We start from the raw sequence: 18,394 nt of genomic DNA, 5'->3' as shown, positions 1-18,394 counted from the left end.
ATGTTTTGCTGCCATTTGCTGAGGCTGCAGCTTACAGGAGATGGAATGAAAAAGAACCCCTCCCTACTCATACGGGACCCCATTTTTATTTTTTATTATTACTGCATTCAGAAGGAAATCTGTCAATTCGTCCTTAATTTCCCAGGCTAAAATAGTTAATCAATTGTTGCATGTGCAATTCCATCACATTGGAACCACAATGAATATGAATGTTAAAATGCCTTTATTATGTTTTGTTGTGACATAACGCCAGAGAGGCACTAATTTGAATTATGAAAGACACCACGGAAGAAGCACATTGCTGCAAAATTATCTACATTATATTAAGTTTATATTGGGTATTAGCAAGGCAATAGAATAGAAAACAATTGTGGGCATATTACTGCCAATTAAGTATGCTAATCATATTATTTTTTATTTCACTTGACATTATTATCATTACTATTATTTACACTGCTCACAATAATCATGTAATATGTTGGTCACATGTCTCACTTTTTGCAGTTACTGGGAGAAAATCGTCAGCCATGATGACAAGAAAATAAACATCTCGGCGTTTTGGATTGAAAGTGACAGCACAGACTATGCGGTCTGCTAAGCGGTTACGTCACATATTTCAAAGCAGGCGTCATTAGAGGCCACTCCCGTTGCCATAACACATTCTCCAATGCTGTAGTGCGCGAGCTGTAGTATTAACATGTCCAAAAAGTATATTATATGTAGAAACAAAAAGGCCAAATAGTACAAAAAGAAGACCTACACAATGGGAAGGCACTAGAAGCAAAAACAATAGGCAAAAAAAATTAAACCAAAGGAAATTGCTCAAGAAAAATAATATTTCAATAATGTTAAACAAATGAATTTTTTTTTCTTGAATCGCATCTTTTGTTAAACATGTCTTACAATCACTCAATTGGCTTAGCAAATTATTGAAGGTGTACCCACATCTTTGGATTGAGTCAATAACCCAAACATATTTTGACCCAATGGTTATTAGAGTGACATGACTGCATTATGTCTGTATCCACACATACAATATTGTATGTGCTTAAAGGTGCTCAACTAGTCCAAGTGTCCCCGAAGCACATCTATGAGTGCACCAGTTTAAGGCCCTGCCCAGTGTCCAAAACAGCAGGTGGGAACCAAGCCAGTTTGCACCTCCTGAAGCAGCGCAGACACACATTGCAGAACCAAAACAGGTTGAGGCCACAGCACCAGTTGGAGAGGTGCACCATGGGATAGGTCGCTTTGGGAAAGTGGGTCTTCCAATGCTTGGCCACGTCGCTGCCGGTGGGAAGGTGCAGCGTGTAGTCACTCCAGCGTTTTGACACGCCGTAGACGGCCGCCACGCTGCGTCCCTTCTCCGACCACTGTGTGTCGCTGTTTGGGTTGCAGTTGAACTCCACCCATTCGGATGTGAAGTCCCCGAGTAGGGGGGCATCGCCCGCCTCTGGGTCGGGCGTGGCGGCGGACAGCTCGGCCGTTTGCACGGCTACGTAGACCCCATCTAACCTACGTACCTCTTTGACCCAGGGGAGGGAGTTTTCCGTGTCCAGGACCAGGATGAGACGAGAGCAGTGGCCTGCATTCTTCTCCTTCCACAATTCCAACAGCTGGCCAAGATGAAGACTCTCTCCTCCTATGAAAAAAACAGTGAGATTTTGCTGCTTAACTCATATTCCACTAACGCAATATTATCCAGAATACCATATTTAGATTAGTGGGGTTGCATATAACATATTAATGTCAACATTTTGGCGGGTTTGACTTCCCCTTTAACTCATTTACTCGCAGCCATTATCCCTGAAGCAATTCCCTTCACTCCCGGCTTTTAATGGATTTTGCAAGGCCCACAGAATATTGTGTTCTATTGCTATAAAACATGGAACCTACCAAAAGAAACATCATTAGAGTCTCTTCTTTTATCAGGAAAAAAATCTATTTCCATTTTGTAGCAATTACCATTAGAATATGTCTAAGTTTCATCATTATTCACAAATCTGTTATATAGGATATCAACTTTTTGCAAAATGGCCCTGGTTGATCTCTTCTACTCGGCTGCCACCTGCTGACCGCTTTTGTAAAAACGTATAAATACGTCTTTGGGAGCGTGGTAATATTAAAAATAGAACGTATTTATACGTTTTGGGGAGCAAATAAGTTAACCAGAATACCATATTTAGACTAGTGGGGCTGCATAGAACATATTATTGTCAAACTAAAATTTGGGGGTTGACCTCCCCTTTAACTTATTGACTCCCAGCCATTTTCACTGAAGCAACACCCTTTGCTCCCGGATGTTTTACTGGATTTTAATGGATTTTGCAAGGCCCACAAAATATTGTGTTTCCATTTTGCAGCAATTAGCATTAGAATATAGCAAAGTTTCATTATTATTCACAAACCTGTTTAAAACTGTGGGGGTAAGATCTTTTTTGCAACATGCCCCTGGTTAATCTCTTGTACTCTGCTGCCACCTGCTGGCCGTTTTTGTAATAAATACCATTGCTTCAAGCATTCCCTTCAAATTCAGAGGCTGCATATTTTTTCCCCCTGCCGTCATCCCCCACAAATACCGAGGATTAAGAGTCGTGGTGTTGGTGGTTCAAGGACATTTCAGCGTGACACTTATGATGGACAGAATGTCTCTGCGTGGATCAAATCTGTCAACTTTCACTTGCCCGTCTAACCACGGCAGACGCTTAAACTGCACAAACATGGCCAGCTTGAACAGAATGGGGGCGGCCAAAATGACAGATTACAAGCACAGAGCGAACTCAGTTGAGTGAGTTAAGGGCATGATCTGTGGAGCCATGTAGGTAAATGATTATTTAGGATGCCGACATAAAGACAGCTTTAATTATTTTTGTCCAAAGGCAGCGTGTCAAGTTTTCATTGGCGAGCATCCGCAATTTTCCAAGAATCCTTCACTGGGCTTGTGTCCTTCACAGCAATTTCAACTCCTTTGGCTCACTTGTCTGGACTGTGACAAATCAGCCTGTGAATGAATGACGGAGGAGGGAGAAAATGCAAAGCGGAGTGGGATGCAAATGCCGTTTGCAGGGTGAAGGCAATCTCAAAGTGTGTGGAGTGTGGAGGGGAATAAGTCGGGTTTTTTTGGTCTTCTGAAGAAAAAAAGATGCTTAACGGCTTAACTGCTTAAGATTTCTATTACTAAGATTTCTATTACATATTAAATTGCCAATTTGAAGAAAAAAAAGCTAACCAACAGTTCACCGTGCTGCCCAGTTTTGCCAACCCTACGTTAACCCCCCCCGATGTGTCTCACCAGCTAGCGCCCAGGCTCCGCTTTCTTTCTGTGTGTGCCCGCTGTAGAAGATCAGGTAGGTGTCGTGGCGCGGCCCGTCCACCGTCCGTAACTCCAGGAAGTTGCGCAGCTTGGCCTGCAGCGTCTCCAGGCTGGTGCCGCTGGCCGAGTAGTCGCAGCCGAACGTCTGGATCATGTGGTGCGAGAAGAGCCGCTGCACGTTGTTCAACATGCCCGTAGAGCGCAGGTTCAACTGCTGGGCCTGCTCCGGGGGCAGTAGGGTGGGCTGGCCGTCGGCACTGAACCGGCGAGTGGGGAAAGAGTTGATATCTTAAAAACACTCAAGTGGCTTTGTGTTCTGCATCAGGAGCATGTTGACGACAACCGAGATTGAAAAGCAAAGTCGAGGGCAAAGTAATTTTATGGAAACGTGTGTGTGTGGATGGCAGCTGCGTGTGCAACACTGACGCGCACGCAAAGTCAAGGCTGGCTGCAAATCACACGGCCATACATTCCACCTCAATCTGCTGGCTTGATGTTATTCATGACCAAGCGGATAGAGGTGATACCTCACGCCCTCACTCCAGACATCTGTCTAACGGGTGTTGTTATATTACGCCTGGCGACCCCGTCATCACCTTCGACATCACCTTTACAAGGACATGTGAAGGTCGGGTTTGCACTATATGAGGACATTTTCATTCCTTTAAAGTGACCCATCCATGTTTCCTGAGTTGCTTTCGTCAGTCAACTACATAAATTGTGTAATAAACACTCACAAAGGCTACGGATGAATAGATTACATGAATTATGACATTAATGCTGGGCAATTAACCGAAATTTAAAGGTGACTTTGATTTTGGCTTCTTACCATTATAATCAACAAAAAATGATTAATGTGCCAAATGGTTGTCTGGTTGTTCTTTCAATTGATACTAAGTTTTGAACTAAATAAATAATGGTGTTTATTCATCGTGATTTCAATATGAATCAAAATAATTGTGATTATTATTTTTTCCATAATTGCCCAGCCCTATTAACTCATTCATTCGCAGCCATTTTCACTGACGCAATTTCCTTCACTACTGGCTGTTTTACTGGATTTGGACTGATTTTGCTAGGCCCACAGAATATTGTATTATTCTATTGCTATAAAAACACGTAACCTACCAAAAGAAAGATTAGACTCTCTTTTTTCATCAAGAAAAAAAGTATATTTCTATCTATTTCCGTTTTGCAGCAATTAGCATTAGAATATAGTTAAGCTTCATCAGTATTCACAAATCTGTTTAAAACTGTGGGTAAATGAGCTTTTTTCAACATAGCCCTGGTTGATCTCTTCTGCTATACTGCTGGCCGTTTTTGTAATAACTACCATTTCTTCAACTGTCCTCTGCAGTTCAGAGGCTGCATCAAAGCCTTCTGTATGCTCTAGCATAAAACCCCCCATTAAAAGCGTCTTTGGAGCACTTAAAACATTTAAAATAGAACGTATTTATACGTTTTTGGGAGCAAATGAGTTAAATATTGTCTGAAAAGTGCAACAACAAAAAAAGTGGCGCCCCGGGATAAGATTGACTTACAATTTTTTTCGGGATCAATTGTGTTGTTTAACCAATTTTAGCACTGTAGCGTGGCAGTGATCTCAGCTAGTAACCTTTTCTTTTTTTATCATCCGTTTTACTCTCAAAGTAAACATTAAACAAAGAATTACACTTCGTGCATTTTTAAACACACACACAAGCTTCCAGTCCACGAGCTTAATGCTAATGCTAAATAGTATCTATGTTGTATGCAATGGATTGAAGACAAACAGTGCAGTATTGACATGTGGTCACCCTGGCCGCGACTTGGCGAGCTCATCTAATCTTTTCCGATCTTATCGCACCCAGGGGAGCAAAGGCTTGTTCATTTGAGATTCACGTTGCATCTTCCCGTCTCTCTCTTTTATCCTCCCTCTGAACCCCTCCCTTCTGTCAAAATGTTGTCCCTCCTTACTTGCTTTACAGCCTCGCATTGTGTTTCCGCCGCCGCACCCTCCCGAGTTTTTTTTTTTTTTTTTTTCCGGTCTCCCCTTCTCACCCCGATTGCTATAATCTCCCTGTGGGGCTCTTGTCATTGTGGCAACACAATCCGCAGCCATCAAACTGCCTATTACACACCACTGCATTCTCATCATGCCCCCAGTCATCCCCGTGGGCCCGGCCAGCCGCGTGCAGCCTCGAATGCAGAGCGGCGGCGGGACGGGAGATTGACGCGGAAAGGTTCCACGCACAGGGGGCACGAGAGTCACTGGCTTGTTTGGTGATGTTGATCATTTATATATGACGGCGAGCTGCCACACTTTAGGCGAGTGAGGAGATCATCAAAACTAACTGGCCTATTAAAAAAAGATGCCAGGCCAGCTGAGAGCAAACTGGGAGTGGCGGCGGCTAATGGCTAACCACTGCACGATTTAGTATTCTGCACGGGGAGCGCCAGAATGATCCCTTTAGGGGCCGAACATTAGCGGCATGTTTATGCATCGTTATTGGCCTATTTATCTAGTTGGTTTTGCGTTAACTGAGATGGGAGTTGAGATGGGAGATCATATTTACGAAAGCCTGTAAAATGCTCCACCGACGTGTAAACATTTGTTAACTCGAAATCCTACCTGCAGTACGTGGTGGGGATGACCAGGGCGTAGCCAATGCAGGTTCCCCCGAGACAGCTGCCCAGCTCGTGGAACAGCCCGTGGGCCAACGACTCCAGAGGGAGCACAATCAGCAGCGCGCTGAGGAAAAGACCATTGGCCGGCTGCATGCAGAGAACAGAGAGCCGCAAAGTCACTTCCTTCCATTTGTCACTTGCGCTTTGCGCAGAAGCAATCACAGGCGCTTAATTGGTGGTGACAGTCTGCAAGATAGTTACGCAACACGGGACCGAATGCAGGATCATGCGAGAAGAGACGCAAGGCACTGTTAAGACTGTCTCAACATGATTAAACACCCAAAACAAAACGCTTTAAGAATGAAAATGGGTCATTCTCCCATCTGACAACTAGTGTTAATTCTATCAGCCATTTTTAAATTCAGTCTCACTTTACTTTTAGTCCAGTTTTAATCATGCTTGTTACTTTTTAACATATTTAGTCGACTATAAATCTAGCAATTTTGTCTTTATTTTAGTCCAAGAAAACATAATTTTACTCGTCCAGTTTTAGTCAACAAAAACTGTCAACGTTTTAGTCTAGTTTTAGTCAGGACAATCATTTTAGTGAAGTGGCCAGTCCATGCTATGAGTTAGTAAGTTAGCCAGCATTAGTTAGCGGTCGAATTAACATTATTGTTGGAACATTATAGCCGTTGGATTAATGCTACATTATAACTATAATTTATTTTATTTTTTTAACCTTTCACTGAGAATCCACCTCCTGTCTGTCCCATGTGTTTGTGCATGTTGCATTCGCTAGCTGCAGATTTGAAAGGGGGTGTGTCACTGTGTGTCACATGGCAGTGTCACAGTGATAGATTAGCAGAGACAAGATTTTACAAAATCACATCATTTTTGTCTTGTTTTTGTTTATGGACTAAAATGTCCATAGATTTTAGTCCAGTTTTTATTAAGTGAAGTATATTTTCGTCATCAATGCATACTGATTTAGTTTCAGTTATTGTTTATTGAAGAGGGTTTTAGTCCGGTAAAAAATGTGCATTGATAAAATTATTTGTGTTTAGTTTTCGTTGACAAACTTAACACTACTGACAACAATTCTGTTGACACATCACATCACACACGTGACACAGCACATTTGCCTCGATTATTATTGCCCAAGCTTGGAGCTTGACGAACAACAGCATTGTTGTGTGAATGTCACACACGTGATGGGAGAAAGGGCCAAAAAGTGAAGTAAAAACAACAACAACAAACTTTAGAGTTGTTTCACTATAAGTAAAATCAATTTCATGAGTCACTTGGCACGCAGTCTCATTTAGCATTCTCAAGCGGACGTGTTGATTTCACCACATGCCTGCTGCTGTTTTGCAGAATGCTGATCAATTCCGAAGTGGCAAAAATAATCGATGTATTTTTTTCCCAGGGTTGATACAGATTCCGATTATTAGTATTCAAGAAGGCTGATAACCGATATTTGGAGCCCATAAGTCCTTTTCAAATGAAAGGGTTACGCAGCTGTACGGAAAGACAAAAGCCAGCATGCCCATATTTGGCTGGTTAAGACGAGAAATTGGAGAGTTTAATCTTGTTCGTGAGCTATAGTTCCCCCAAGACAGCCTTGAGATATATTTCAGGCTGAGAAGGGAGCAGTGTCTTCTTAAACACGTCACTGTGTCGTACATCCAAAAGTTTGGGACACTGACACATCGCATTTATTAGGGCTTCCCTCATTGTCCTACTGCCGCTACCTGTAAATAAGTCAGGCAAAATATCACTAAATCATTCCACCTGATCCTCTCCTATAGGAGGCGCTTATCTGATGTCACGCCGACACCGCACTGGGATAGAACAATGCTAATAGCTAATGTTGATCATAAAAGTTGCCAGTTTGTTCTTAGTTTCCTACCTGCCAGGATACGGCACCCAGAATGACCGTGGACAGCAGGCTGAAGAGCACCAGCCGCTCGGAAATGAGGCAAAAGTGTCGGATGCCTCTGGAGGCCATGACTTGCTCCAAGCTGCGGCTGCTGGAACGCTGCGCCTGCCAGGCTTTCTGGCACTCGCTCAGCTTGGTATGGAAGCCCCACATCGTGATGAGGAGGATGACATGGCAGATGGACCAAAAGAGGCCGAAGAGGCAGAAGCCTGGGATCACCAAGTACCACAGTTCCAAGTGGCCGAGCTGTGGAAGAAAAAAATATTTATCTATATATATATATAATATAATATCTATATATTCTATTTGCAGGTATATAAATAAACTAAAGCATACCAACCTATTTAAACTAAGCTGATGTTGTTAATTCCCAAATGCATTGTACTAGACTGCGATGTTGACTGAAATTTGATTAATGTGTTCAGCCCTGATTTTGACTCGTGTAGATTGATTCACATAAAGAATCATGAAAATTCCTGAACCTCTTGGTTGTACCTTATAAGCAGCCACGCAGATGAAGGTCAGCTCGAGCAGGCTCAATGGCAGAAGGGAGAGCCTCCTCAACATGTTCCCCAAAGTGAGCACCGGCATCCAGCGCTCTGTGGCACCCAGCGTGCTGAAGTACACGTCCAACACGGGCTCGCACAGCAGCCGACCCAAGTAGCACCCTAAAGCGAAGGGGTTGGCCGCGATGCCCAAGGCTTGGAAAAACACCAGCGAGGTGACCAGGGCAAAGCTGACCAGGTTGGGCAAAGCCAGTAGTGACTTAATTCTCAAGTCCACGATGAGAGCGCCCAGAGCGACCACAAGTCCGATGATGGCGACTGATTTGTCGAGAAGCATGGTGGTGCTGGCGATGGCAAACCCCAGCAGCTCGAGGAACTCGGTGGACTTCAACAAGACGGGTTTGTAGCGGATAGAGCGGCATATTCGCTCCGTAGCGGCCCATACTGCCTTCATGACCACGCTGGCCAAGAGGAGATAGTTGGCAACCACTTCCTTGACATTGGAATCCAAGGCGGGACTGTTGAGGAAGCACAGGAGACCAAGCAAGAAGCCAAACCAGAGATGAAAAAGGCTCAGGCTGGCTTGCTCCATGCCAAAGTAATAGTGGAGTATGCTCGCAATGCCCAGGACGAAAAGACCAAGGATGAAGATAACAAGGATCATCGGCTCGCTCGTCACCTCCCAGCGCAGGTACATACCGATGCACACCGCCACCAGGAGATTGAGGCTTGACAGGTAACCCAAGCAACGTATTGATGTGATCATGTCCACCTCCTTGTGCTCCTCCACTGTCAGTTCCTCTTCCTCTTCGTCGTGAGCCATGGCTGACAGTACCCAAATGCAGCTGATGGTTTGAATACCAGCAAGCCTTTTGTGTAATAAAATTAAGTAATAAATCACCCCCTGAGGATAAAAAGAGAGCACACGTTACATACAACTCATTCGCATTTTAAGTATATTTTATTTTCGTAACACAACTTCACATTAGATTTGCTACGCGTGCTGAAACTAAAACAACGTGGCAAGCACATAACATAACATAACACCCTATAAGATTAGTCAAGAACAGTAGTTTCGGAAGAGTTGGACATTTAGATGGCCAGCGTGCTGCAGCTCCTGACATTTTTCTGGCTATGTGGCAGTCCAGTGGAACTTAGCTGAATGCTAACTAACATGAGCATACGCTAAGGCTGATTTGCCAATCGCCCTGAGCTAACTCACTGCTTTTTATGCAGACACAGGGAGAAAAAGCGTTAGGACACATGACGGAGTCAACCGCTTCAACTATTAGAAAAATCCTTTATACAATACAATACTTATCTTAAAATGAAACTTACATGTTAGAGAGTAAATGAAGGAAGCCGTACTTCCGGATTCTAAACTACAGCAATGCGCGAGGGTCAAACATTACAAGGTTCGCTTTTCCTTTCGACCACGGACCAACGTTTATTTCAACAAATTTAGAAAAGAAATATTTACATATAATAATAATAATAATAATAATAATAATAATAATAATAATAATAATAAGAAGAAGAAGAAGAAGAAGAAGAAGAAGAAGAAGAAGAAGAAGAAGAAGAAGAAGAAGAAGAAGAAGAAGAAGAATGAAAAAAATATATAATAATAATAATAATTTTATAATAATGATACACGGGCATTTTAGCTATTATTTTTGTTATAATAATTCGCTGTTTCTTTATTATAAATAAAGGATATGCTTTCTGAAGGTGCAATAATAAATTTATACTGTGAAACATATTTATTTGACTTTGATTATTACCATGACATTTGTACCTCAAATTCTTTTGTATTCCAATTTATTATATTAACTGGAATGGGTCCCATTATACATCTCAGAAGCACTGTGCTGCACTGACTTCCATTTAAAACCCAAATTGTTTCATGAAATTGTATTAATTTATCCTGACAATCTATTATTTGTTTAATTGTGCAATCAGATTTCAGTCTCCATGTGCCGACATGCCAATTGTAATCTACTCATGGCCTTCACAGTCAGTAGTGCTGGCTGATGTAACTTAAATTGCTGTTTTAACTAGCTATTCCACAATGTCAGCATTTGTACATGTCTGATTGGTTAGTACAGAGTAAGCCAAGTTCGACAAGCAACACACATCTGTTGTGATCATTTTACACACATTAATACATTGAATAATCATCATCTCGAGTGTCTAGCCAAGTGTCCAGTGTGATGTATTATATTTAAATTTGTTAAGTTCTTGTCATGTTATTAGATATTTAACAGTTCTGCAGATAATTAGACAATGTGGCACAGATGCGTGCTGTTGAACTAAATTGTATTTTTGTATAGTACTGATGGTTTCTTTAATTGGGACGTGATAGTGGTGGTTCGAAAAGATGGATTAAGTCAGGTAAATCCCCAGTGAAGGCCAAGGCCAATGCACATGGTGTTATATGTTCAATAAATAAACCACAACATTACAAGAGAAGCTAAAGAGCTCAGGTGATGTGGACACTTCTGTATAAAATATTTCCAAGTATAAACTGAACTAACCTTCTTCACGACTTACTCAATATGAGTAGACAAAAATCAAGATTTTCCTAATCAAGATAAGACACTTCTGCTCAAAGAAAAAAAAAATGTCATTAAGGCTCCTGTTCATCCTAATTCATCATCTCTATTCATATCTGGTTGAGTAACAAGATCGCTAACACAATGAAGGAGTCATCACATTTATCCAATTAGACCTTAATGTGACATCTCTGAATAATTAACCCATGTGGTGATGAAATCATTTTGTAGTGTGTGTGTGTGTGTGGGGGGGGGGGGGGGCGTGCGTGCGTGCGTGTTTGTGCGTGCGAGTACAGACATACACCTTCCAAAGGGAATCACGGTGGCTCCTTATCAGAGCTTGTAAAAATGATATGTTAGTTTTTTCTCTGAAGGTTAAAGTGCTGAAAAATCTCAGTGGGAGGGAGATTTGAGAGATTTTCGAGGAGGTTGCATGAGGATGTAGGAGTGAAAGCGTGAGGCAAAAGAGATAGAGAGAGGAAGGAGAGGGGATGCGGTGGAAAAAAAGGAGACAGGTCCACCTGAATTATGCAGAAGGTACCTTCATTCTAATGTCAGACATACCTCCACCAACCCTTGCATGTGCCTCACAAACTGTAGACACAAACACTGTTTCACATTTTATTGTCAAGTCAGTACTTTGCCAGGAAGGATTTTGATTTAGGGAGTGAAATCTGAACTTGGGTATGAAGGACAGTGGAGGTGAAAAGCTTGAACATGGTTCAAAAAGCCAGGGTTGGATGAGTTTGGTGAAAACTAGAAACACTTTTAGGATCAACATTGTCACCTTCCTTATATCCAAATTGGCCAATATGAGTATGCGCTCAAGCACCATTGTTGAAAATTAGGATTTAAATGGCTAGAAACAGGGGCGGAGCTATAGCCGCGATTCCACTGCAGGACGTTCGGGTATGGGGAGGGGGGGAGGGACTTTCACAGGAACCGTCCTCTCAACCGGCCCGCTTGTGGCTGTGTTTCTACTGCGGATTACGAGCCATTTCCCAGTTTCGATCGACACGTAAACACAGTGCGACGGTTTCTCCCGTGACGTCACCCAAACACCGCGCGACAAAAATCACAACAACGAGGAAAGAGAAAAACTTTAGGTGGTTGCTGTTTTTCTCAGTTTTTTATTTTATGTCCTTGCCGTGGATGGATGCTTTGAGTGAGAGGAAACGGCGTTTAGATAAAGAATTTGAAAAGGCTGACTCACAAGTCACAAGTTTCGATTGACACGTAATCGCCTTGCGACGGTTTCTGTGACGTCACCAAACCACAGCGCCGCAAAAATCCGACCAAGGAAAGAAAAAAACTTGCGGCGGTTGCCATTTTTTTATGCTTTGTTTTAATGTACTTGCCGTGGATGGATGGTTTGAGTGAGAGGAGATGGCGTCTAGATGAAGAATTTGAAAAGGCTAACAGTAGAGAGGAACGAAAATAGTCAAAGGATTATTAAGAGAATTGTTTTGGTGGAAGAGACTTAAGCCGAGAATGCATCATCGTTGCGCATGAAGATAAGACCATTTTTTGTACTAAAGCCCGATTGGGAGTTTATGGGGCCGGCGGAGTACCTTCCCTCGAGTAGGACCTCCGCTCGTCCCCGTAAATTCCTGTAAATGTGGCCCGGTTGGGAAGGCTTCTGCAGTGGAAACGCGCACATACGGGGCTGGCCCCGTAAATTCACCCCGAAGTTCCTGCGGTGGAAACGCGGCTTATGTTGTTATGTAACTGCAGCATCTGTGTCAGGCTCGTTCATTGTGCGTGTGTGAGTACGTGCACATAGATGGATATGTGAATTTTTGGAGTTTTCTAACATTAAACCACGTTAAGCTTTTTTTTTTTTTTACATTAAGCATGTCACAATTTCCAGCCATCCCCACATTAAGATAATATGACACTATTGAACAGATGATTAGATCCATTATACTGTCTATTTTGTATATTGTATATAGTTTAGTATCATTTACTATCATGTGTATTTAATTTTATGAGCTGCTGACTGTGGATGGTATGATAAACAACACCACTGTAAAAAAAACAAGAGTAAAATGTACTTGAAAAAACCTAATTAAGTTTTACAAGGATATTTTTACAAGGAGAGGTTTGAAATTTTACAAGGACAATTTTGTGTACATTTTAACAGTTAATTAAGAAAAAAAGTTACTCAAGCGTTGATGAACGAACTCATGACCATTCTATCACCTAAGTCATGCCACTCTTCCTGTTTGCCAGTTGCCACTATAATGCACTGCTGGTGTGTCCAAAATGTGACCAAAAACGGGTTTTGGAGGTACAAGGATTCCGCCTGACACCATCACTATACTAACACAGTGCAGCGAGTGGCATGGCACAGGTGGTAGAGTGGCTGTCTCCCAACCTGAAGGTTGTGGATTCGTTCCTCAACCCATGAGTAGCTTTCTTTATTTCTTTTCTTTAAAAAAAATATAATAAACTGGTAAAATGTGCTCAAAACTCTCCGTTTTTTTTCATTTTTTTTTTCATTTTATGGCCACCCCTTAATGAGTTCAATTGTCACCTTGGCCACCCCACAGAAAAAATCCTGGCTCCACCCTTGGGCAAAAGGAACCCCTACCGTATGTAATCATCAAACACAATGAAACAAATGACCAAATATATTCTATTTTGGGTGACTTGATCCATCACAGTGTGTAAACGTGCAAGACGTAAAGCCATTAAGCGCTTGTCACGGCCACGCAGAGTTTGGTTCAGGGGAAATGAGATAGAACTAATTATACATGAAAGAGTAATTTGTAGGCAGCTGATACAAAAAGCGCCGGTTCACTGGCGAACTGCAAAAATCTTGCATCATCTGGCAGGTGATTGGCCTTCTTCACATGCCGCCGACAACACGGCGGCCATCAACCTGCCCGAATCACTGGTCTCTTCTTCACAGACGGCAGTCTGTGAAGATGTTATAAGGAGAAGATGATGAAGTCAGAATCAAAAGAGAAAATGCAGGATAAGACTCTTGACTTTTATTTGTCTCTCAGGAGGAGAATAAAAAGATGCTGGAAGCAAGAGAATGAGAATGAAAGAAACAATACGAAATATAAGAAATGTCTGTAATCACTTTCATCCCCCGGTAGGAGACGGGTGGCATCTTTTATTACTGGAAAGAAGATCCATATGACATTGTAACTTTGATTCATTAGCCACAGCTTGACAATCTAGCCCGATTCAACAAAAGAGCTGTATCTGAAATGCTATCTTTGAAAAAAATACTCACAAGTCTAAAAGTCAGTTGGCTATAAAAACTGAAGAATAATTCATTATTTTGAGGGCAAAATCAAACAGTGGCTCACAGTCAGGATTTTCCGGGTTCTATTCACCATTAAAACATCTTGATTTCGACTTCCTCTCATGTTAGGCTAATCTAAGACTTTAAATGGTCCATATTGCGATTGACTGGCGACCAGTCTATAGTCTACATCAGACTTTATTGCACACCAATGTGATTAAAGTTGACTCGACGAGTTTGCAATGCACAGCGATTGCATGGTGATTTGTCCAGGGCATGCCCAAAGTGAGATGCGGTAACTTCCAGTTATCAACACAAGCAGTATAAAAAATGTAGCTTATACATACAGTATTATTGTTGGTAGAAAGATCTGCAAGGCATCATGGTGTTTTTCACTGTGCTCAATAAGATGGTCATAATATTGATTGATTGCGCAGAAAGTGCTTTTCATTAGACTTTCGGATTAGCTTTTCCATGACCTTGAATTTATGAACCAGACTGTTCTTGGTGATGAACTTCAACAGTGCTGACAGGAGGAAAATTTCCGTCCAAACAATTAATCTGTTTGTGCCCCCACGTGAAATGCCGTACAACCCCTTAAAGCCAACCGTGCGACGCCTCCTAACGGACCTCCGTCCTGTGATCAAGCGCGGCCATGATGACAGCATCGTTCGTTAAACACACCATTTTACAAACGAGCGATTTTGATTTCCGTCGCCGTCGGAACTTCAACGCGCTCATCCCGTAATCGGGCCGGATTAGTCAGCGTTTTGTCAAAGTGCGAACACCGCATGGTTGCGTTGAGTCTCCCATTGCCAGATGGATGAGCGATAAAGATTTGGCCGCTTGTGATTTCCCGTCACTCTGTTCTGCTGTGCTGTACATGCGCTGGCTCATGGAGGGAAAATATGGACCCTCGCTGTGCTTTCTCAGGTTTGACAAATCAGCATCTGTTGGCCTATCTGCAAGCCAACCCCCCCCCCCCCCCCCCCCACCGAGTCCAACATCGATAATAGAGAGAGGACACATGAAAGTGCAGAGATGCTCTTTAATTGGGAGCTCTCAAGTGCAGAATTAAAATGGGTGAGAAGGAAATGAGTCTGACAGTCACTCAAAATGAATTACTATCTTTGGCTTCGGAAATAGCCGCCCTCATTAGTATTCTCCTGCTAAGTCTTTATCAGCAGTCTGTAACAATTAGTTTTTGGGCAGTCTGTTGTTCTCGTAACCTAGCTCAGGATGTTGGCCATATTTGTGGAGTGAATTGCTTTTACAGTTGCTGTTGCTGTTGTGGTTTGGTTTGTTGTTTGTCTTTTGTCTATCATGATCTGTGTTTTGTTTGGTTAGGTCTCAGTTGTCATGTGTCCGTGTTGTCCTTGTGCTCGTCGTACTGGTCCCCTTGTGTCTTCCAATCAGCACCCTCTGCCCCTTGTGTCATGTCCAGGTGTTTGTCATTGTCTCGTTAGTTTGTTCCTATTTAGGCCCCGTCCAGACGGAAGCAAATCTGGCTTCGTTCCTCAAACAAATCTCGTACACACAAAAGCATTTCTAGACTTGCGTGTGTCCAAAAGAAGACGCTATATACCAAGTCTGGAGTGGCGCTGTAACGCAGGCACAGGGAGTTAACGGAAACGGTAGAAGAAGAATCAGCAAAGAAGACGGACACTTTTTTTCCCTAACTTTATTGCAATCTACAGAACAAACATGGCTTTGCATGTATCAAAACAACATGGAAAAAGACGAAAACAGGAGAAGTGACAATGACGGGTGATTCTAGTACAACACCGCTTGTTGAACATGGGAATAAAGAAGTAAAATATTTTGCTGCAAAAGCATAAGCAAGCTAAGGAGGCTGCGCAAAACGACTACGACACAGCTATTCGCCATTGTTGTTGACAGACTGACGGTTCGCGCGCAGTCACGCGAAAATTGGCGCATATGTCATCAATGTGCAAAAATGCGTCGTCATCGAGCTGTGACCATTACGTCATCACTGGAGGAGTATCCTGCATATGGTTTCCAGACGGGCGCGTACGAGACGCGTTCTGAAATCTGTCCAATCTGGAGCCTGGTTTCAAAAGTGATCAGTTTCAAGCTCCGAAACCGCGCCATCGTGTTGATGAACGGCCTAAACAGTAAGAAACTTGTGAGGATACATTGAAACTGGCTTTAGTGTGGACGGGGCCTGTGCCTGCCATTTGTCCTGTCCTTGCCCTGGTTAGTCTAGTTTTCTTTGTTACTTTGTTTCAGATTTTTGGTCTTTTGGTTTTTCCATGTGTGTGTGTGTGTGTGTGTATATATATATATATATACATATATATATATATATATATATATATATATATATATATATACTCCAAGGACCGACCACACGAAAAACACAACTGAGTCAATCGGCTCATGTGTTTGCCGCAAACTGGGCAAAACACCGCTTTCCCCGCCGTCCATCTTTAATCACCATGAACTTCTTATCACTTCCGGTTCTACTGGTCCGCCATTTCCGGTTGAAAAGTTAGTAAATATTTTCGTTCTGTTCCGTTACGTCTTCAATTCCGCTTACCGGGTCGGGTCGCGGGGGCAGCAGCTTTAGCAAGGAAACCCAGACTTCCCTCTCCCCAGCCACTTTAGCCAGCTCCTCCGACGGAATCCCAAGGCGTTCCCAGGCCAGCCGAAAGACGTAGTCTCTCCAGCGTGTCCTGGGTCGTCCCCGGGGCCTCCCGCCAGTAGGACATGCCCGGAACACCTCCGCAGGGAGGCGTCCAGGAGGCATCCAAACCAGATGCCCGAGCCACCTCAACTGGTTCCTCTCAACGCAGAGGAGTAGCGGCTCGATGCTGAGTCCCTCTCTAGGGAGAGCCCGGCTACCCTGTGGAGGAAACTCATTTCGGCCGCTTGTAGCCGGGATCTTGTTCTTTCGGTCACGACCCACAGCTCGTGACCATAGGGGAGGGCAGGAACGTAGATCGACCGGTAAATCGAGAGCTTTGCCTTTCGGCTCAGCTCCTTCTTCACCACAACGGACCGATACAGCATCCGCATCACTGCAGACGCTGCACCCATCCGCCTGTCGATCTCCCGCTCAAACCTACCCTCACTCGTGAACAAGACCTCAAGATACTTGAACTCCTCCACTTGGGGCAGGGTCTCATCCCCGACCCGGAGAGGGCACTCCGCCCTTTTCCGACTGAGGACCATGGTCTCGGATTTGGAGGTGCTGATCTTCATTCCAACCGCTTCACACTCGACTTTGAACCGCTCCAGTGAGAGATGGAGATCACGGCTTGAAGAAGCCAACAACACCACATCATCTGCAAAAAGCAGAGATGCAATGTTGAGGCCACCAAACAGGACCCCTCAACGCTTCGGCTACGCCTAGAAATTAAGTTATGAACAGAATCGGTGACAAAGGGCAACCTTGGCGGAATCCAACCCTCACAGGAAACAAATTCGACTTACTACCAGCAATGCGGACCAAACTCTGACATCGGTCGTACAGGGACCGAATAGCCCGTATCAGGGGGCACGGTCAAACGCCTTCTCCAAGTCCACAAAGCACATGTGGATTGGTTGGGCGAACTCCCACGCACCCTCGAGGACCCTGCTGAGGGTGTAGAGCTGGTCTACTGTTCCACGGCCGGGACGAAAACCACACTGCTCCTCCTGAATCCGAGATTCGACTTCCCGACGGACCCTCCTCTCCAGCACCCCTGAATAGACCTTACTTGGGAGGCTGAGGAGTGTGATCCCTCTAAAGTTGGAACACACCCTCCGGTCCCCCTTCTTAAAAAGGGGAACCACCACCCGGTCTGCCAATCCAGAGGCACTGTCCCTGATGTCCACGCGATGTTGTAGAGACGTGTCAACCACGACAGCCCCATAACATCCAGAGCCTTTAGGAACTCCTGGCGGATCTCATCCACCCCCGAGGCCCTGCCACCGAGAAGCTTTCCAACCACCTCAGTGACTTCGACCCCAGAGATAGGGGAGCCCACCTCAGAGTTCCCAGTCCCTGCTTCCTCAAAGGAAGGCGTGTCGGTGGAATTGAGGAGGTCTTCGAAGTATTCTCCCCACCGATTCACGACGTCCAGAGTCTAGGTCAATAGCACCCCATCTCCACTATACACAGTGTTAATGGCGCACTGCTTTCCTCTCCTGAGACGCCTCTCGGCCATCGTAACATACAGTATGAAGCAGAGTTAGACGAAAATAGAGATGTAC

At 43.7% G+C, this 18,394-nt stretch overlaps 1 protein-coding gene across 1 annotated transcript; it reads right to left on the bottom strand.

The window, feature by feature from the left end:
- Positions 1-206: 206 nt before the first annotated feature.
- On the bottom strand, positions 207-9,838 carry tmem168a (transmembrane protein 168a). The gene is made up of 6 exons (XM_086058088.1): positions 9,704-9,838; positions 8,355-9,269; positions 7,830-8,105; positions 5,922-6,064; positions 3,290-3,567; positions 207-1,639 (listed from the first exon to the last, which is right to left on the bottom strand). Exons 2-6 carry the CDS (start codon positions 9,186-9,188, stop codon positions 1,089-1,091), a joined length of 2,082 nt encoding a protein of 693 aa, XP_085914214.1. The 5' UTR covers positions 9,189-9,269; positions 9,704-9,838; the 3' UTR covers positions 207-1,088.
- Between the last annotated feature and the right edge of the window lie 8,556 nt (positions 9,839-18,394).

This window comes from Leptonotus elevatus, chromosome 17, assembly GCF_054856555.1.
Source record: "Leptonotus elevatus isolate MCC_2025b chromosome 17, RoL_Lele_1.0, whole genome shotgun sequence".
Lineage (NCBI taxonomy): Eukaryota > Metazoa > Chordata > Actinopteri > Syngnathiformes > Syngnathidae > Leptonotus > Leptonotus elevatus.
This window is presented reverse-complemented; position numbering and strand designations above follow the sequence as displayed.